Source organism: Saimiri boliviensis, chromosome 2 (assembly GCF_048565385.1).
Source record: "Saimiri boliviensis isolate mSaiBol1 chromosome 2, mSaiBol1.pri, whole genome shotgun sequence".
Taxonomy (NCBI): Eukaryota; Metazoa; Chordata; class Mammalia; order Primates; family Cebidae; genus Saimiri; species Saimiri boliviensis.
Window position 1 is genome coordinate 209,909,075 of NC_133450.1, and position 21,818 is coordinate 209,930,892.

The following is a 21,818-nucleotide window of genomic DNA, read 5'->3' on the forward strand; positions in this document are numbered from 1 at the left end:
GCTAACATCTTAGCAAACAAGACAAAAATGCCCACTCTAGTCATTCTTGTCAAATGCAGTATTAGAAGTCCTAAACAGAACAGTTAGGCAACAGAAAGAAATAATGAGCATCCAAATTGGAAAGGAGAAAGTCAAATTATCTTATCTTTTTCATGGAAAAACCTAAAGACTCTACCAAAAGGTCTCAGAAATGTGATACGGTTTGGATCTGTGTCTTCACACAAATCTCATGTTGAATTACAATCCCCAATGTTGAGGGAGGGAACTGGTGGTGGGAGGTGATTGGGTCATGGGGTGAATTTCCCCTTTGCTGTTATTATGATAGTGAGTGAATTATCACAAGATCTGGTTGTTTAAGTGTTTAGCACTTCTCCCTTTGCTCTCTCTTTCCTGCTCTGCCTTGTGAAGAAAGTGCTTGCTTCCCCTTCACTCTTTTACTATGATTCTAAGTTTCCTTAGGCCTCCCCAACCATGCCTCCTGTAAAACTTGCAGACCTCTGTGTCAATTACACTTCTTTTCCTTATACATTACCCAGCCTCAGGTAGTTCTTTATAGCAGTGTGAAAACAGACTAATAACAAACTGATAAAAGAATTCAGTAAAATTATAGGATGCAAAATCAACATATAAAAATTAGAAGCACTTCTCTACTTAAACAAAGTAGCTGAAAAAGAATCCAGGAAATAAATCCTATCTACAGTAGCTATAAAACAATACAGTAAAATATGTAGAAATCAATGTAACCAAAGAGGTGAAAGATCTCTACAAGAAAAAGAATAAAACACTGATGAAAGAAATTGAAGAGAATACAAATAAATGAAAAGACATCCCATGCTCATGTGTCAGAAGAATTAATATTGTTAAAATGAAAATTAATCCAAAGAAATCTTAAATTCAATGTAATTCCTATCAAAATACCAATGATATTCTTCACAGAAAAAAAAAATGTATGGAACCAGAGAAGACCCCAAATAGCCAATGCAATCTTGAGGAAAAAAATAACAAAGTGGAAGCATCACACTTTCAGACCTCAAAATGCACTACAAAGCTGTAGTAACCAAAACAGTATGGTACTGGCATAAAAACAGACCACATAGATGAATGAAACAGAGTATAGAACCCAGAAATTTATCCTCCTGACTTTTTACAAAGGTCCCAAAAACACTTAGTGGGGAAATGGTAGTCACTCTAGTAAATCATGCTGAGAAAACTGGATGTGCATATACAGAAGAATGAAACTAGACCCCCACCTTTCATCCTATTAAAAATTAATTCACAATGGATCAAAGACTTAAATGTGAGATCTGAAATGATAAACATACTAGAAGAAAACATAGGTGAAACACTTCAAGACATTGGTTTAAGAAATGATTTTATAAATAAGCCCTTAAAAGCACAGACCAAAAAAAAAAAAAAAGAAGTAGACAAGATTATCTATCAAACTAAAAATCTTCTGCACAGCAAAGGAAACAGAGTGAAAAGAAAACCTACAGAATGGGATAAAATATCCACAAACTCCTTATCCAATAGGGTATTAATATCCAGAATATACAAGAAACTCAAACATTCCAACAGAAAAAAAAAAAAACCCTCCAATCTAATTAAAAAATGGACAAATGATCTGAATGGAAATTTCTCAACAGACATACAAGTTACCAATAAATATATGAAAACATGTTCATCATTAGTAATTATCAGGTAAATGCAAATCAAAACCACAATGAGGGATAATCTTACCTCATTTAGAAGCTATTATGAAAATGTCAAAAATAAAAAACGCTGGTGAGAAGGCAGAGAAAAGAAAAATCTTATACACTGTTCATGGGAATGTAAACTAGTACAGTCACTATGTAGAACAGTTTGGAAGGTCCTCTAAAAACTACAAAAAGAACTACCATATATCTAGCAATCCCGTAACTTGGCATTTATCCAAATGAAAGGAAATCACGTTATTGAAGAGACATCTGCATCTGCATGCTTACTGCAAGATTATCCACAATAGTCAAGGTATGGAATCAACCTAGGTGTCCAACAACAGATTACTAGATAAGAAAATGTGGTATATATACACAATGGAATATAATTCAGCCATAAATAAGAATGAAATCCTTTCATTCATGGTAACCTGGATGGAAGTGGAGAACATTATGTTAAGTGAAATAAGTCAGGAACAGAAAGTTAAATGCCACATGTTCTTACTCGTATTTGGAAGTTGAAAATAATTGATCTCATAGAAGTAAAAGAATGCTAGAGGCTACTAGTGGGATACAGAGGATATTAGAAGCTGGGAAAGGTAGAGGGGAGAGAGGAATAGGGAGAAATTTAGCTAAAAAATAAAATTACAGCTAGATAGGAATAAGAATTTCTAGTGTTCTATACCGTTTAAAGATGATCATACTTATTAATGTAATAAACAGTTTCAAATAACTAGGAGCATATTGAACATTGCCAATACAAAGAAATGATCAATATTTAAGATGATTGATATACTAATTTCCCTGATCTGATCATCATATATTATATGGATAAAAACATCATGATACACTCCATGAATATGTACAAACATTATCTGTCAGTGTAAAGAAGATAAAAGATGTCTAATAGGAGCCCCCAATAACTCTAGCAAACATATGTGATCTCAAGCTGCATCAACAGAAGTATACCAGTTGGCAAGAGGGAGGCAAAAATCCTATTTTTCTCAGCCCTGGCTCATTCCCACCTTGAAGAAGAAGAGTGTCAGTTCAGGTTTTATGGCCCAGGGTGTGAAAAGTCAGAATTTCTGTCTAGAAGGCAGTGACCAGGAAGGTGAAATATTGGAAAATTCCTTCATATGAGACTATTTGAAAAAACTGGAGTTGGTTAAAATATACAGGCTCTTTTATTTTTGTTGTCAAATTTCCCAAGAACTGATCTGGCAAAATAACATCACTTTCCTTTTGGACATGGAGGGCCATGAACACAGATTTCGAGCTGGCATGAAAAGAAACCCTCTAATAGTCAGTAACGGTGTGGGGGATGAGATGGCCTTTTTTTTCTGAGTAGTGAGAAGGCTGTCAAGGGAGGTAATCAAGAGACACTGGAGAGATACTGTACTGCATACCCTCTGAGGCTCCTCACAACTCCAATTCCGAGACTACTGATGCTCTTTTATTCTCCCATCACTACTGAAGGATCAGAAAGGACAAAAACTTGATAACCCAGCAGAAATCCAAAGCCATAAATCCAAAGTGGCTTATCCCAGAAAACACTGCCCGTGGTCCCCAACTGCCCAGCTTCTGCACCTCTTCCCATCTTTTCAAAATGCCCCCTGGAAAATGGGCTGTGACATGGAGGACTCACCTTTCTTCTCAAAGTCCACCTTCTCTTCCCCTGGACGTCCCAGACTGTCCAGAGTGTGGGTCACCTGGCTGCCAAACTCATCCTCGCGGGAGACATGGTTGGCCCGCCTAGGTGGCTCCTCGTCCTCCTCACAGTCATAGTCATCCAGGATGGGAGTCTCCCGGATGGGCACGCCGATGACGGAGTTGTGGGTTTGCAGCCGGGAAGAACGGAAGCTCTCCCGGGCCTGAGGACCCAGCAGCACAGATGGGATGTAGTGGATCTCATGAGTGGCTTCCGTGCTTGCACTCTTCTGGGGGATGCGGCGACGCTTCTGCCAACGTCGCTGGGCATACAGTGCCACGGTGAACACCAGCAGCAGCAGCAACAGCGCGATGAGGCCACCCTGGAGCAGGAAGGAAGGACACGCAAGTGGGCCACTGTTCTTTGGACTCAAGGGCCACAGGGGATTTTCTTGTCCACTACACTCTGCCAGGGTTCCTGGGTTTGGCTGTTAGCGCCCGGGGAACCACCAGCCATGGTTCTTAAGCTAGAGAGACATTGTTTCCAAACCTGGCTTTTTCACCAACAAACTGTGCTACCCTGGGCAAACTTCTTGACTTCTCTGAGCCTTGCTTTCCATCGGTATAAAGTATGAGTGATTCCCTGCCCTTCCTTCTTCACAAGGTTGCCATAGGAAGCAAATCAGATGGATGATGATCATGTCACGGCAATCCAGATGGCTCAGTGTCAGGAAGGGTCAGGGCTGCAGCTTCACACATGTGAATGTCTGAATCCAGACTCCACCTCCCACCAACTGAGCAATCCAAAGCCTGCGCTCCTCTGACCTTGCTTCCTCATCTCTAGAATGAATTAACTGACGGCTCAAGAGACAGTAGTAGACTTTCTTACATCTTGCTGCAAATATAAGATAGCATTATTAAATCAAACATAATTCCTGCATAGTCTGTATTTTTCAGAAACACTAGTCTTTAAATTTTCGAATCTCAACGAGGGAACTGGGACAAAATAGGTCCTTAAGAAATACTTGGTAAATCAGTGAGTGAAAATGCACTTTTCTAGGGCTCCTTTAATCAGAATTCAAAGGCCAACTGGTATATATATACATATATATATATATATTTTTTTTCCCTTGATACACCCAACTCCTAAATGTTTGAGTCTTCATATCATATATTAATATGAAATAAGCTAATATGTTAATACACACGTCTTACATGATTCATGTCAGATACATCTTCATCTTACATCTTCATATGATTCATGAAATACCCTGGTCTGTGAGTTCCTTAAGGGCAGAGGTATTTTCAAAACACGTCTGTAATCCCCATAACACCTGTCGTGAGCTTGAAGTGGAAGGTTTGCATTCTCCAGACCTCCCCTCAATTGTTCTGTGCCAGAAACCTCTCCTCTGATGGGTAGGCCCTCATCACTCTCTTGCTTTTCTTCACTTTATACTCTGCTTCATGTTTGGGAGATTGGGAGATAGTTTGTGAGCGCCTGCCATGCAATCCCTAGAATCAGGAGGAAATCACCCTTGTTATATTGAGAGGGGCTTCAAAAAAACCAAGAGACCCAGAAACACAGACAGCAAGTGGCAGAGTAATATCTGGACCTCACTATTTGTGTGTTTATTTTGTTTCGTTTTGCTTTTTAACTCTAGAGCCTATATTCTTTCAATTCCACCTGTATAGTTGATGGCCTCTCCTTGACTATGGTCTCACTGAAGGCAGGGACAATTTGTGACAACTATCTGTACAGCATCTAACAAAGATGACAGATGTTAACTGTGAATACATTGTCTTGGGGTGACTGCTGTTAAAGATATTTGTTTAGGCTAAGAAGAACACTGTCTGCTGAAATGACTCAGTCATCCTTCTAACTGTATTTGATATTAGAAAACTGGCATGTTGTATTTGCAAGATCTCAGCTCACTATGCTGACATTTAGCACCTCCACAGGGGTGGGGGGACTGGGTGAATAAGAGAACTAAGAAGTTGTGGCCAGGTATGCAGGTGTGGCTGATAGCTCTGGAACAGGGGCCCATGCCCTGCCTTGAGTTCGGCAGTGAGCTACTTTGGATTTTTCAAGAAAGTTTTTTCTGGATGTCATAACATAAAAACAAATGCACAAACCAAACAAAGTAATAAGTATGTGTATTTGTGTGTATGTGTGTGTGTGTGTGTGTGTGTGTGTATAGAATCTATTAAATATATGTGTACATGCATGTGTATACCAGAGGTGATTATGTATATACTACCTTAGAAAACAACAATGGATCTTTATTTCCTCCGCAGAACATATGATAGTGATTGCTCTGTGTCACAAAATTATGTGTGATGTGATATTATTTGTCTGCAATTTTTTTGTGTATCAGAAATAAGAAAAGAAGGACAGGGAGAAAGTGAGGAAGAGTGAAGAAGAGAGAGGTAATAGAGAGGGAGAGTGAAGAGAGAAAAGGGCCAGGGCAAACACTAATCTTTGATAAACACAAGGACTGACCCTTCCTTGCCACCTTTACTGAATGCTATTTTATTTAACCATCAAGACAAGACTATGCGATAGAAATTAGCTTCTGCTGTATAGATGAGGTAAAGGCGATTCAGAGAAGTTGAGTAACTAGCTTGAAGTCACACAGTCAGGGTTTAATTCCAGGTGCAGCTGGATTCAAAGGGCCAGGACGTGGTGGAGCTACGACCGGACCCCAGCTCTCCATTTCACAGCCCTTGGTTACTGGACAGCGATTCTCACCGACTAAAGAGAGAGAGAGGGAGAAGGAGGAAGGGTGGTGAGGGCTCATGAAAAAGGAAAAGGAAAGTATTATTTTCAAATCCAGCCTCCAGATGTGCAATGGGAGCATCTTCTCTTCAGAAAACCTTTTCATTCTGGCCCATTGATGTCCCTGGGGGAATCTCCTTGCCTGATCCCACCCTTGGTCTCCATTTCCTTCACTACGAGGCCAAGGCCTTGCCTGGTTCCTGAGCCTTCATGCCTCGCCCCACTCAGTACATCCTGATTACGGTTGTTGGATTCTGTGGTCAGATTCCAGGACCAATGCTGACCTAGGAAAGATGAGGCCTAACTAACCCATCCACCTGCAACTACTACTGCCCCTTCCTTCCCCCCTTATATCCCAGTGACCCCTCCCTTGTAGCCCCTGCCGTCTGCATCAGTTCATACATCCACACCAGAAGCTCCTGGAAGGAAAGGAGCCACATCCTTTGCCTTGAGAGCCTTCCAGCAGTAAATGGCTAAGAGCTGGCATCAGACTGACATGGTTTTATTCAGGTTCCACTGCTTAGACACTGTGTGACCTTGATTAGGTCACTTTATCTTTCTAGATCCTTGGCTTTCTCAAGGGTTAAACAAGGACAAGAGTCATAGGGCCACCTCACTGGGTCATGAGGGCTAAATACGATGCTTGTGAGGTACTTAACATAGTGTAGGGGCACATGGCATCACAGGTTGTTAGTTATCGTTACTGTCAACAGAATTCAGCAAGTATACATTCGGTGTTGAATGAATGAATAAAGAGATGAATGAATAAATGACTTCACCTCCTGGCCCTATATACATACTTATTTTATACAACTTGCCTTGGATCCCTAAACGCTTCTCAATCTGGACCAAATGCTTGATATGTGTTCTTTCATTCACCTGTCATTGTCCTATGTTAAGTTAGAAACTGAGGCACAGAGACAAAAGGTCATTTACTCAAGACAGTGCAGCTGCGATTCAAACTAACTCCAGCATGACTTTAAAACTGTATTTGGAGTGGAGAAGGGACAGGAGCAAAACCCTAATTAGCCACTGTCCAGCCTCATTTCTGCCTTATCAAGTTAGCTAAGCAATTTCAGACACAGATTTCTCAACGTAGGAAACTTCCAGAAGAACGTGGTAGAGGGACCCCCTGGTTTGGCAGGCACTGAGCTTGAGGTTCCCTTTGGCTTACTGACCCACTGATTCTTTAGCCCCTGGCTTTGCCATCTGATACAAGCCCAAGCCAGTGGCTCTGGCTATCCCATTAGGGCACACCTTCCTTGTCCTCACTCCTCAGCTTGCCCTGAACTCAGCTTCCACCACCTCCAGCTGAGTCACTGACTACATGGTTTCTATTACAGATTCAAGTTTTATTGCAAGGACTTAGTCAAAGCAGAATTCCAGTATTCTGGGCTCATCATGCCACTGACTACTGAAACAGACATCCCCGCGCTGGGCTTCCAAAGAACTCAGTAGGCATCATTTAAGACCTGGTAACAGCTTAGGTAATGCTACAAGCACCAGTCTGACCAACCCTTCCTCCCCAGACCCTGAGAAAGTAGTGGAATACATGAAATTGGACACAGTCTCAGGGCATGTGGGAAAAAGGTTCCAAATTCAAGTTTACGTACTGTCTGATCTTGGTTTGCTCCTATGGACCTTCAGCTTATTAATCAGTAAATTGGACTTGGTCAATACTTGTGAGACAGAAGCAGCTAAGACTGGGGGTCAGAAACACGAGGTTGAAATCTAATGCTGCAAACATAAGCTGGGCTGTCTTGGACAAAGAACTTAATTCCTCCGAATAACAATTTTATTACCCATAAAACTGGATCATCAACTTCTTTACTGAAGGAAGTGAGATGTGAGCTAATGGACATGGGATACTTTGCTCAGTACCTGGCACATGGCAAACCTGTGAGAGAAGAAAATACTCATTCATGGTACCCCCTGGGGGCTGCTGTGCAAATCAAATCTGAAAACATCTGTGACATCCTGTAAAAACTGAAGAGTGCTGTGCACAAGCAAAGGAGCTCAAGAGAACCATCTGGCTGCCTCTGTCATAGTGAGACATCTCATCCAAAGAATGCAGATGAATGACTCAGAATCAGGAAGGAAGTGTTGACTGTGTCCACCTGCACTGATCCAGGCTGCTGTCCCGGTCCACACCCATAGAGTTACACACTCCCCTCTTTATCGGCTTTCCACACCGCAGGCAAACAAACAGAAAAGCAGGAGCAATCGATCGGTACTGAGCAGGGCCAGCATGTCCAATCTCTTAGTCCACACCAGGAGCAAACACAGGCCCAGGCAGTGAAAAAAAAAAAAATGCTGCAGGGCAAGAGGGGAGCTGAAGAGAGAGGAAAAGACACAGGAAGATGGCTGTGAATTTTTAGAAAGCAAGTTAAGAAGAGGTTAAATCTCCAAGGGTGACAAGCTGAGGCCCTGGTGACCTCAGGGACAACCTGATGCCAAGTCCGATTTGGACTGTGCTCACTCCAGGGCGTCCCTAGACAAACAAGGCTGAGGAAGTCACTGCAAGTTCTAGAAATAATGACACCAGTCTATTCGTTAGGGGGTTGCTTCTGTGAGGCTGTAAGCTGGGCAGGTCTTGGGGTGATTTGTTTTACCATCACCTTACGAGAATTTCAAGAAGCTTTCAGGGAGGAAGTGGGGAAGAGATGCGAGAAAGAAAATGCATTCCCATCTCTTCTGGAACCTTCCCCATTATAAGTCTCTCTAGGCAGGATCAGCCCGCTCCTCTTGTTCTATTACTGACAGTGAGTCTCAGATTCCCCCGTGGAACCAGACAAGGGTGAGGGTGGGAGATGTCAAGGGCAGAGTGCTGATGAGGAAACCCGGTGCCTGGGGGCATATGGGCCAGCGTGAAAATCCTTGCTTTCCTACTTGCTGTTGGCTGTGACGAGCTCATTACATTTTACCTATTGCATTGAACTGCAATAGGCTCCCATTAAAATGAGGTTGATAGTTCACAATGTGAAGAGTTATGCTGAGGATTAAACAAGGCAATCAAAGGTCTGGATAAAGGATATGACACCAGAAAAGTCAACAAATACGAGCATCATTCCTTCAGCTTCCCTATTTGTCTAACCCAAACCAAATCCTTCCACCCCAGTCCCCCTTGTTTAGACCCCTCTCCTGGCTTCCTGGGGTGCTTAGAATAATGTCCAGGTTTCCTAGCTTGGCACCCAAAGCCCCTCATAACTAGGTCCCTGCTTCCTTCTCATTCCCCAGCTCCCCACAAGCCCCACCTGTCCTACCTGTCCTGGAGTCACCTTGAGCAGCTGGTAACCTCCAGGGTGTGATACTCCCTCTTCTGCACTCACTAACCCCTCAGCCTGAAGCACCCTCTCACTCACTCCACCTGGAATCTCAGAAGGTGGTTTCATCTGGAAACAGAATATTTGCAGAGGTGATTAGTTAAGATGAAGTCATATTGGATTAAAGTGGACCCTAAGTTCAATGACTAGTGTCCTTATAAGAACAGGAGTGGACACACAGAGAAGAAGCTCATGTGAAGATGGAGACAGAGATCTGAGTAATGCAACTACAAGCCAAGGAATGCTGATGATCGTCGGAAACCATGAGAAGCTGGTAGAAAGGCATGAGACACATTCTCCCTCAGAACCTCCAGGAGGAGCAAACATTGCTGACATCATGATTTTGGACTTCTGGTCTCCTGAACCATGAGAGAATGAATTTCTCATGTTTGAAGATACCCGGTATGCCTTAATTTAATATGGAAGAAACTAATGCACTACCCTTGACCTGTTGATCTCAGCCCACTCAGCTATCTAAGCTTGGAGATCACTTCCCCAGGGAACATCTCTGCCTTTTCATGTTGGGGTGAAGCTCTCACAGCTCCAGGCCTCTGGCTATTCTGCTGCGATCCAATCATCTGTTTGACCACTTTCCCACTCAAGATGTTGAGTTACCATTTAGCCCTACCATTTATCTAGCCTTAGCTCCAGTGGTTGGCCCAGGGTAAGTGCTTAATAAACACATCCAGAAGGTGAAGATCTTCACCAGGCTTTCCAGAGGAATGCAGACGCAAGTTCTTGTTTTCACTCTAACCCCAACATGCACAGGACACCTGATCAAACCTTGTACGCCCCTTTGCTGCTTTGACTTTCTTCAGTGCCAGTGACGTCAGCTGGTTTGCTTATGTACACCACCTCCAAAACTGAAAAATATGCAGAGAGATGAAAAGCATAAAGCACCCCAAACCACCCCACCAAGAGAGCCTTCTGAAGAGTCAAACTCAGTATGCTGTTTGGCCTGGCCTCATTTTAATCTATTTTTCATGTTAAAATATCGAGGCATGAAAGAAGGAACCAGAGAAAGAAAAGAAAGGGATAATATGAAAAATGCTTTATTTGACAATGTGTCATTCGGAAACTGATTATTTCTGTCTCTGGCCTTTTTAATATTCCCTCACTACGTCCAAGCCGCAAGGGGATTTGGTATTCTAAGACTGGATTTATAATACTCTGTTCTGCAGTGATAAGAACATGGGCCTTTAATCCTCAGAGCTGTGAACATGCATATTCTCCCAAGTAATGTCCTTCTCTTCTTGCCACTTGTTTCTGGTCCCTGGCAGCCACGATGCCACGATGGCTGAAAACTGGTGACCCACTAGGCCTTCTCTTGGCCACTCGCCTAATGACAGAGTTGGTGAGGAAGGGGACCCAGGATCCAAGTGATCTGAGATGTCTCTTTTCAAGGCCCCAGTCTATGTTTAAGCTGGAAGAATTATTGGAAAATAGTCTAAGCCTTTAGTGTTAGGAAAAAAAACAAAAACAAAAACAAAAGAAAGAAACTGAGATTCAAAGGACAGAAGTGACGTGACCAATATCACAAAACATCCTAAAACAGCTTTGGAGACAGAATATGCAGCCAACACCCTCTAAAACTGTTGAGAAAGCATGTGAATTGTGACCATTTGATCTACAAAATCAGTTCTATAACCATCCATTTCTCTCTACTCTGTGGCTGTCCTTTGCCCCAGTTTTCATGGACTTTCATCATGATAATTTGAATACATGCTGAATGATCTTCCAGGCTTTATTCATCCTTTCCCACTATTCTTAATCCATCTTAGTTAGCATCACTAAGGCACACATGGACACTGATCCCCTCCCTATTGACTAAGCTAAGAGTCCTGTAGTTTGACAGTTCTAATTCTCGTCATCTACCTTTGTGGATAACCTTGTCTCGAATGCATGCTTTTGAGATTTCCTTCTTCAAATGTGTGCTTTGCTCATCCATATAACCACTGAGCTCTTGCCACAGAGCAGGCATGTTGCTAAGTATCCAACCACATTGAAACTCTCTGCTCCCACTAAGTTGGGGAGCAGAGACTAGGGCCTGAAAAGGGACTTCTTAGAGAACCCGGAGCCCGAGCCTTCTTTCCCACCAGCTCTGTCATTAGGTAAGTGGCCAAGAGAAGGCCCAGTGGATCACCGGTTCTCACCATCATGCCACTGTGGTTGCCAGGGACCAAACTCTCGGTCCTGAGGTTTTTATGTGGAAGCCATTTCCTCTGCCTGGAATCATGCCTTCATTCTTATTCCTCACCCTTACATCTACACGTCCAAATACCACCCATACTTCACTGTTAACGTCAATGCATCTCCTTCATGAATTCCCCTCCCCAGCTACAGCCAGAAGGAATCTCTTTCTCCTCTGCACTCCCACAGTGCTTCGCCTTAACCCTCACCTATGTAGATTCAGCATTTTCTACCGTGTATTGGAGTTATTGATGCTCTTTACTTAGCTGCCCTGTAGGTTAGATTATTATGTCCTGTATACAGATGAAAAAAAACAAATGGAGACTCAGAAGAGAAACTGATGAAAACCGCGTAACTAGGTAGAAAATATACGTGATATGATTTTCCTGTGGGGGCAATTCTCAATAAACTGCAGGTTCACTATCTCAGAAATTGGGAATGTCTCAAGGGAGCGGCTTGAGAATAAGAGCATAACAAAGTTCAGAACATATTGCAAAGGGCATGAGGATCTAGAGACTTCTAGGCACTGAGGATCTAAAGTTTTTGTTTTTGTTTTTGTTTTTATATGCCACAGGGCGGCAAAATCAGCTGTATACCTTGGAAGGATCATAGTGGGTGTGACGGGGAGGCTGAAAACAGGGACACCATCGAGGTAGATTTTAACAATAGTCTAGGATGGTGGTTCTCAGCTGGTGGCAATTTTGTCCCCCAACAGACATTTGGTAATAGACACATTTTGAGTTGTCATGACTTAGGGGAGAGAGTGCTGGCACCTAGTGGGTAGAAGCTGGGGAATCTGTAAACATCCTACATGCACAGGACAATCACATACGACAAACAATTAACTGGCCCCAAATGTCAATCGTGCAGAGACCGAGTATCCCTAGTCTAAGAGAGAGATGATGAGACCGGAAGTAAGGCAGTTAAAGTGGTGAGTCAGCTAACAGGATAGGAAGACTTGTGTGTGTTGGCAGGGAAGGGGGTGTCTCAATGACACTGAGGTCTACATTCTGTCACTGGATGAGGGAGGAGCCTACCTATCTACATCTAATTTTTTCTTGGGTAATCTTCCAGAAGTTTATACAAGATACCAGCATGTAATCAAATGAAGAGGTACATTTATATCTGTGAATAAGAACAAGGCACAACAAATAAGAATTGGTATGTATATGTGTGTATGTTTATGTATATATTCACATTTGTAAAGATATACTCACATCTATGTTAATATTTCTATAGTTAGCTATATTTATCTATATTTCTCCTTTTGTCTCTAGACAAATATAGGGTGAGCTATTTAAGAAGTCCCATTATAGAAAATGAAACATATTTCTCTTTTAAACAAGTCATCTACTTACCATGTCTCTATGAGAGATAGTATTTTACTTCCAAAGGTGATGCCAAAGGAGTAAAGTAAAAACACAGCAGTTCTTTGGGATGCATTCACCCTCCACCCACTACCCTCCAGCTCAATCTTCCTTGATCATATTTAGATCAGATTAGAACAGGGTCAAAATCCTGGGAGAACATACTGAATTCTATACAAATTCATCAAGGAGAAAGCAAAAGAATGCTTGGCGACACCAGCATTTCCCCATAAGTCAGATAGACATAGGTTTATTGACCTTTTAGTTAGTACAGTCATGAGTGGAACCTATTTATATCTGACTTTTGTGTCTTTGGATAAGTTACTTGCGTTTCTTCCGTTTTCTCATCTATGAATTAGGCTACTAACACCTAAGTGGGAGAGTCTGCGGAGGATTAAATGAGATCAAAGCACAGTTAGCTAATAGCTTGCAAGGAGTGGATCTTTATTATTGATGTGAGATCTTCCTAAAAAAAATCTGATACAAAGTAGTGGTGAAACCACTACCACCCCTCCACTGTACAATCAGATATTCTCTATACAGCTTCCCAGCTTCACTCCTCCCACAGGTTCAAAACGATGTGATTGTGATCCCTTCCCATCTATGGGGTGAGTAGGTAGGATTGTATGGTTTCTAACAGCCATCCCGGGTCTAATACTCTAGAAAATTAGAAAGGCAAAGGCAAACTGGAAAGCATTTCGGAAGAGATGAAATACATATATTCTATGACATCCTGCCTGGTATTACAGGTGCAAATGCATATATTAAACCGGTTAACCACCCTGTATCCTTCACACCACTTCATGCTTCTGTGCTTTTGCTCATGCTTCCTCTATCTGAAATGCCCTTCCCTCACTGCTTCGTCCAGTCTTTAAGCCTCAACTTGGGAGGCAGGAGTTCTCTGAAACCTGCTTTCTCTGACTGGGTTAAATATCCACCTGTTAGGTCTCGCAGTGACTCATACTTCTGTCTGGCAGAGCATGCAGCACATTGCTTCGTAGTTTGACCCCCTCCCATCACCCTAGTGCCATTGAGGGTGTTCTTCATCATCTCTGTTTTCCTAGGATCTAGCTCAGGGTCTGACACTGAGTAGCCCTCATTATGTACTTATTGTAGTTCTACACTGAGAAGCAATGAAAGGAAGGGCAGAGTTTTATTTATTTCTGGGTGAATCTGAATGGTGCACAGCACATAGGAGTAGACTCTCAATTACTTGTTGAAAGAAAGAATGAATAAATCCATCATAAATGCCTCTCTAAGGGTAGGTGACTGAAATACACCTATATCTATCTGGCAGTCCTCCATCTGTCTATAAGAGAGGGCTGAAGGTAATTCGCATGAGCCATTTAACACAAGTCAGCATCCCACTACACGTCCTCAGGTGGCCTCTCAAGTTCTGTCACAAATCCCACTCTGAAGGACCAATGAATGGAGAAGATGGAGGAAAACATCTTTAAGAGGACTAAGTTTCTTCCCATTCTTTGAGACATGAAAATATACAGATGAACCCAAGTGGTCAGAGAAGAGCTTTGCCCTCATTCACTGATTTACTTATTCCTCAGGGTAAGGGCATACCTGGAAGCACGCAGACCTAAGTTCCCATTTTACTCTGCCACCCACTAGTAATGGGAACTTGGAACATTCTCTGTGATGCTCAGTTTTCATAGCTCTAATACAGGAAGAATACCATTCACCAAAAAGGCTGTTGTGAGGATTGGATACGGTAATATGTGTAAAATATGTCACACAGCCCTTGACCTGCAGAAAATATCCAATACATGGTAGTCATTGGCTTAACTCTTACTACTATTATTGTAATTTTCTGACCCTGTACCAAACCTTCTGCACTGACTTAGAAATGCACAGTTATGCCCTTGAAGAACTCACAGCTGGTTTGTGGAAAGATGTCAGTAAGGAAATGGTTATCACAATGCATAGTTCAGCAAGCTCCATGTGAGAGGGAAACATGGTAAGGGGCAGAGTTTCTCACAGCTTCCAAGTGTGAAACATAGAGAAAGTGAGGATTAAAAAGATTTGCTTGCAATTCTAGTTATAGTCAAGTTGAAAGGTATAGTGAACATGCCCATCCGATCAAGTACACTCATACCCAAAATGTGACAGAAGTCTAAACTGTGTAGTGGTAAGCTAAACTGTGTAGCGGTCAGTGGAACAGGCTCTGGAGTTGATGGCCTTGGGTTTGAGTACCAATGCTGTCATTTACCAGCTATGGAACCTTGGATAGGCCACTAAACTTCTTTGATACTCATCTTTCTCATCTTAATGAGACTAACACCTCATCACTGAAATAGACTATTGTGAAAATTAAACAAATGAATGCAAAACAATCCAGCATAGTGTCTATAATACAGTCAATGTTCAATAAAAAGATGATTTAAAAAATTCTGGCAAAGGAAAAACATATTGACAAAGAAATCAGGAAACTTAAGTCTCAGTCCTTGCCTTGCCCCATTATAAAGTAAGAGAAGTTTGCAGAAAGCTCGCAGGTCCTCATAAAGTGGGGTTTTTTTGTTTGTTTGCTGTTTTAAAAGGGTGGGCATAGCAAGCAAATGAACTAGGCATTTCTAACTTCATTAACAGATGACAAAAATGAGCCTTTCAAGAGGGAGTATTGTCCCCCAAGGCTGCAAAATCAGTGAAAGGACACACATTTGGCTCCAGAATCCTGTTTATCTGCTGCATGCTGCTGCAATAATCTCGAAACTTTCAGTGTGTCTAGAGAGTCAGCAGAATGAAGAGCCTGCATCCTTTGTTCAGTACATCATTCCCTGGGAATGTGTTGCAGATTCACAGGCTGATGTCAGATTCTTAATATTGTGCCACTTAAAATACTGTGCCAACAACAAAGTCTTCTGAGATCAGAAGTAGGGAAAATATGTGATAGGAGGCTGGAAGCCAATGAGAGCCTGGTTAATACTAATACCTGAAAAATAAGTTTTATATGGGGAGGGAGCTTCTGAAGGGAGCTGGCGGCAGAGTGGGTCTGAGGCTGGCTTCTTTAGAAATCAGGGGTGGGAGTTGGGGAGTTGGTGTGAGTGAGGCTCAAGATCAGGGATTGCTGGTCTATCACCAAGACATAGTCCCATCATTGAAGGCTTCCCTTTGTACCTGAAAAAGGTGCCCTCCACCTTCATCTCCATCACCAGATCTCTGTTTCCTTTCCATTACTTTAACTTTCTTTATATGATTTACCTCTCCCTTTTTATACACTAACGTGACAGACAGAATGAATCTAAGCTGGAAAACACTCTTCAGGATATTATCCAGGAAAACTTCCCCAACCTAGCAAGGCAGGCCAATATTCAAATCCAGAAAATACAGAGAACACCACAAAGATATTCCTCAAGAAGAGCAACCCCAAGGCACATAATTGTCAGATTCACCAGGGATGAAATGAAGGAGAAAATGCTAAGGGCAGCCAGAGAGAAAGGTCGGGTTAGCCACAAAGGGAAGCCCATCAGACTCACAGCAGATCTCTCAGCAGAAGCCCTGCAAGCCAGAAGAGAGTGGGGGCCAATATTCAACATCCTTAAAGAAAAGAACTTTCAAACCAGAATTTCATATCCAGCCAAACTAAGCTTCATAAGTGAAGGAAAATTAAAGTCCTTTGTGATCAAGCAAGTACTCAGAGATTTCATCACCACCAGGCCTGCTTTACAAGAGCTCCTGAAAGAAGCTCTACACATAGAAAGGAACAACCAGTACCAGCCACTCCAAAAACATGCCAAATGGTAAAGAGCATCAACACAATGAAGCATCTGCATCAACTAACAGGCAAAACAGCCAGCTAGCATCAAAATGGCAGTATCAAATACACACATAACAATATTAACCCTAAATGTAAATGGACTAAATGCCCCAATCAAAAGACACAGACTGGCAAATTGGATAAAAAGCCAAAATCCACTGGTGTGCTGTATCCAGGAAACCCATCTCACATGTCTTAACTTTGTTTATGGCCTTTAATAGAGTGGAACTTCCATAATGTAGGGCCTTTGTTTTGTTCATTACTGTCTTCAGTACCAAGAACAGCACTTAGTGTTTTGTCAATGCTTAGTAATTATTTTTGGAGTGTATGAACTGGTGGATGGATGAATGAATGGATGGATGGAGAATGGATGGATAGAAACATAAGTAAATAGACAGATGTCTCTCAAAATGGTTTAGTAGCTCCTCAAGGACAAGAGCTAGATATGAGTTATTTATCAATCTTATTCCCAGCCTATATCCCAGGACTGAAAAGCCTGGAAGATACGCAGTGAATAAAGAAAACATTGCTGTTATTTCCGTTTTGGTGCCCAGGTAAGGGGTACTGGGTGTAGCGATAATGAAGACACAAATGTGATAACTAGCTGTTTGCTTCTCTCTCTCTACTGTTGGACCAAAGAGGAAGAGGTGTTCTGAATTCCAAGTTTGTTTACTCATTTATTTATTTATTTATAAATACTAAGAAGATACTGAGCCAGTAAGTAAAGAGGTGAAAGGATGTCAGATCCAACTGCTCATGCACAATCACCTTACAGAGAAAGCAAACTGATAGCCGTATCTATTCATTATTACTACTACTATATCTGGATGGAAGTCATAGGACTTTAGTAAAAGGGGGTGAAAGAGGATATCCATAATGTGGCTCAAAAACACTGGATTTGGGTTCAAATCCTGGCTGGCTGATTAGCTGTATATCCCTTGTCTAGCCACGTTATTTTTCTTAGCCTCAGTTTCCCCAGCTTTAAAATGATCAGTAATAACAGGTGCCTTTTCCTCTTTAAGTAAGGACTCCATTGATAATCATGTTTCTAAAAGAATTATATATGTTGTAGAGTAATTTATACCTATCTTAGTAAATAGGTGTAGTTAAAGAGAGGGACTCCTAAAACCACAGGTAATTCAAGCAGAGTAACTTAAAGTCACAAAAGAAACCAAGCTGTCAGCTTTCCAATATTTTTGATACTTCCATCATCTATCCATCAAACTTTTTCAAACCCTATTACAAGTCACACAATAGGGGTCTCTCAGAGGTACTGTTTTGCTGTCACTTTCCAGCATTGATGCTGTAGCTGCCAATTGTCTTGAAGGCATGTTGTGACGGTCTCAGGATCTCCCCTACTGAGCCTGATCAAGAAACCCCTGGAAAGTTAGTTACTAGGGGCAGAGAGTCAAGCATAAGATGCCCATCAATGTGAAGTGAAAAGAGAGAGGAGTCAATGGGAGGCTGGTTTGTGGGATGACAGGAGCAGGAATTAAAAGCTGGCCAGCGTACTTGATGTACCCACTGGGGCTGAGCTGGTATGATTCATTCTCACCTGGCTGCCATCTGTCTCCTGAGTATTTAAAAACATGGAGTTCAACATTTCCTGAGTAGCCCAGGTAGCAGAGACAATTGCCCAGCTACCTGCCACCTTACTCTTAACAACTCCTCTCACCCCTGAGATAATTTCCACCCCTGCTGTCAGGACAGGCAGCCCAGGGCTCAGGCTGCAGGGGAATCTGGTAGACCATGCTTTCTTTCCCGGTTCAGAGAACATCTAGGTTGTGACATTCATAATGCCCCGCACCCCCAGGCCCTACAGTGAGTGATGAACCTCAATATCTGTTCCCTGAGACCTTGCGGTCACACACAGTACTGCCCCAAAGTGGATCTCCAAGTCCTGCTTCCCATATTCCCTCAAGGTTTTACATCTATTGCTTTCCAAGATCCACCCTCATATCCAGTCCCAGCTGGGCTGCCCAAGACTGGGCAGTGTCCTTAACATAATCCCAGGTGCAATGCAGGAACTCAAAGCCCCAGCACATTGTAGCCTTAAGTGGTCAGCTGTAGCTTCCCCAAACGGCCACCCAACAGGACAGACAGCATTTGAAGAGCTCATTGAGCTTGAGATTGGAAAGATGAGGTGTGGAAGAGCCTGGTAACTGTCTAATCTACGGATTCGTTAGATGAAGATGAACTTGATTCCATAGCCACAGAAATAAATGTCCATGTCACACTCCAATCCATCTCCAACCTATATTGGTGAGGGGTCTGGACTCACTCAAGAATAATTAACCTGGGTTCCTGGCCTATTCAGAGTCCTGTGTTTTTTGAACCAATCACCATGTCCTGAGGAAATGGACTGAGATGGAATAGGGACTAGTTGTACTGGTACCACTTCAGAGAAAGTCCTTATTTCTGGCCAGGTGTGGTGACTCAGGCCGGTTAGCACAGCACGTTGTGAGGCTGAAATGGGAAAATTTCATGAGGCTAGAATATTGAGACTAGTTCGAGAAACAGAGTGAACCCTCATCACTACAAAAAATAAAAATAAAGAAGGCATGGTGGCACACATCTAGTCCCAGCTACTCAGGAGGCTGAGGCAGGAGGATTGCATGAGCCCAGGAATTTGAGGTAAGATCCTACTTTAAAAAAAAAAAAAGTCCCATTGATCCTGAGCCTCCACGGAATCTGGGTGTGTGAATTTCTTCAGGCTGCAATAAAAATCACCCAAACTGAGTGGCTTCAATCATTAGAAATTCATCTCTCTTAGTTGAGGAGGCCGTAAGTCTGAAATGAAGGTACCAGCAGGGCCAAACTCCCCCAAGTGGCTCCACAGGAGAATCCTCCTTGCCTCTTCTCACTTCTGGTGACTCCTGATATTCTTTAACTTGTGGAAGCATCATTCCAATCTGTCTGCATCTTCACATCACCTTCTTCTCCCGTGTGTCTCTGCGTCTCCTCTTCTTCTTACAAGGATACCACTCATTGGATTTAGGGCTCACTCTAAGTCAGGGATGGTTTTATTGTAAGATCCTTAACTAATACATCTATAAATACCTTATTTCCAATGAAGATTACATTCTGGGGTTCTGAGTGGACATGGATTATGTCAGGACTGTATTAAAACCCCTATGCAGAGGAAGGATATCTAGGTCCATTATTTAGTTCCAAGAGTCACTCAAGTAATCCACAGTAGGTGAACCAAAGAGACTGAGCCAAGAAATACAAGGTCTAAGAGAGAATGGAAACAAGACATCTTTTCTCATTCTTCAGTGGCTTTTTTGAGGGAGGGGGAGTGGACGCTGCATATATCATGAAAAGGTAGCATCATCACCAATGATGAAAGATTCCGCAGAGAAGGCTGTGGACTGAAAACAATACAAAATACACAACAAATCCTTTCTGACATGGTAAACTCCACTCGCCTTTTAAGACACAACTTGTGTATCTTCTTCTTGACCCTCCCAGATAGAGCTGATCATCCCCAGACTTGCCTGGTCATAAAAATCACCTGGGGACAGTCATTAAAAATACGTATTTCTGCCCGCAGGAGACCTTATCATCAGGTAGTGTTGGTCTGGGAGCAGAAGAGTACTTAAATCCTATCTATAGCGCTCTGTGAGTTTCTGATCACAGCAGGTCAATTGATTCACTGTATTTCATCTTCCCTGTCTATGACGTGATGTTAGCGGTAGTGTCTAGTTTAGGATTACATGCGTCACTCTACTGAGTGATAAAATCAATACAAATTTTTAGTAATAGAGACCAAGACTATTGCCAAGATCACAGCTGTCTACAACGGCCCCAGGCCATTCTTTGGCATACGTGTGCCAACATACCCACCATCCCTGACTGGCATCCTTTCCCTCTTATTTGTGTATGCCAACGTAGCTCCTTGGTTAAAGCTCAAACTCTGAATCCACAAAATTTTAGTTCAAATGTTATTGCTACTCTACCAGTTGCGTGCCTCTTACAAGTTACTTTATTCTGTATCTAGAAAATGGGGATGACAAGCAAACCTATCTGATACCACTGAAAAAATAAAACAAAATAGTCAATATATTGGTTTGAATTGATTTAAAATTCAAAACAGAATAGATGGTTTGTTGAATTTGGTGAGGCTAAAGGGGGAAGGAGTTTGTCACTGGTAAAGTCCAAGTAGCCAACAGTTTACGGAGAGTTTAGAAAGGGGAGAATAGAGCCAGAGAGCTTGTAAAGGCATGGGGGAGCAAAGGGAGCAAGGAAAGGAGGGGAGAGTGAAAGGTAAGAGAGGATAGAAGGGAGTGCAGGAGAGCAGAAAGAAACTTCTTTTTCAAGGAATCCCAGGGGTGGTCAAATCTCATGACTTGGCCCTTAACAAACATACAAATCTCGTCTATTTTGGTCACAAGCCTCTTCTTTGTTCTCTGTCCTGACCCAGAAGCTGCTGACTCAGGCTGTCAGAGGGCCACTAAGTGAGCCCACCTTCCCTTTATCCTCCTTGCCTTTCAAGGCCCTGCACTCGGGGAAGCAGCACAGAGGGGGTTTGTGGAGACAGACAGAGCTGGAGTAACTGTCTTCGCCCTGCCACTTTCATGGGGCCACATAACAAAGTTACCAAAGCCACCCAGGGTAAGTGCTGCTACAAAATGTGTCAATTGCAAAAGCTTCCAGGAGCCTCATTTTACTCATCTGTTTAATGGGTATCATGAGGGTCCTAGTGTATTGTCTTGTTTTGAGAACTAAATGAAGATGTGCATCTAAACACTGAATAGTATTAGGAAATGTTTCTTCTTTACACCCTAGATTTTGATCCAGATAAATTTCCCCCAACTCTGTCTCTCGGCCAACATCCTCAACTCCTCCCCACTGAAGCAGAGTGGATCCGGAATGAGGACGTGAGCTTGCATAACTCTTTCCCTTCATTGCCTCTTTTGCTGTAGGAACGAGGTGCCCTCCAAAAGCCGCCTTCTGCTCTGCCCCACCACCCCTTCTGTTTTGTGGTAACAGATTCCTATGTGAGAGGGTGCCAGGCACTCAGCACTTACCCTGGGTGGGAAAATACCCATTTTT

The 21,818-nt window shown here is 42.5% G+C and overlaps 1 protein-coding gene across 7 annotated transcripts in view; it reads right to left on the bottom strand.

The window, feature by feature from the left end:
- Window positions 1-21,818, bottom strand: part of ASTN2 (astrotactin 2) — a 959,402-nt gene that overhangs the window by 753,863 nt on the left and 183,721 nt on the right. For all 7 annotated transcript variants that reach the window (XM_074395240.1, XM_074395241.1, XM_003925189.4 and 4 more), the window contains one exon: window positions 3,340-3,724. In XM_074395240.1, the coding sequence (XP_074251341.1) occupies window positions 3,340-3,724 (385 nt within the window). The remainder of the gene's footprint in view (window positions 1-3,339; window positions 3,725-21,818) is intronic.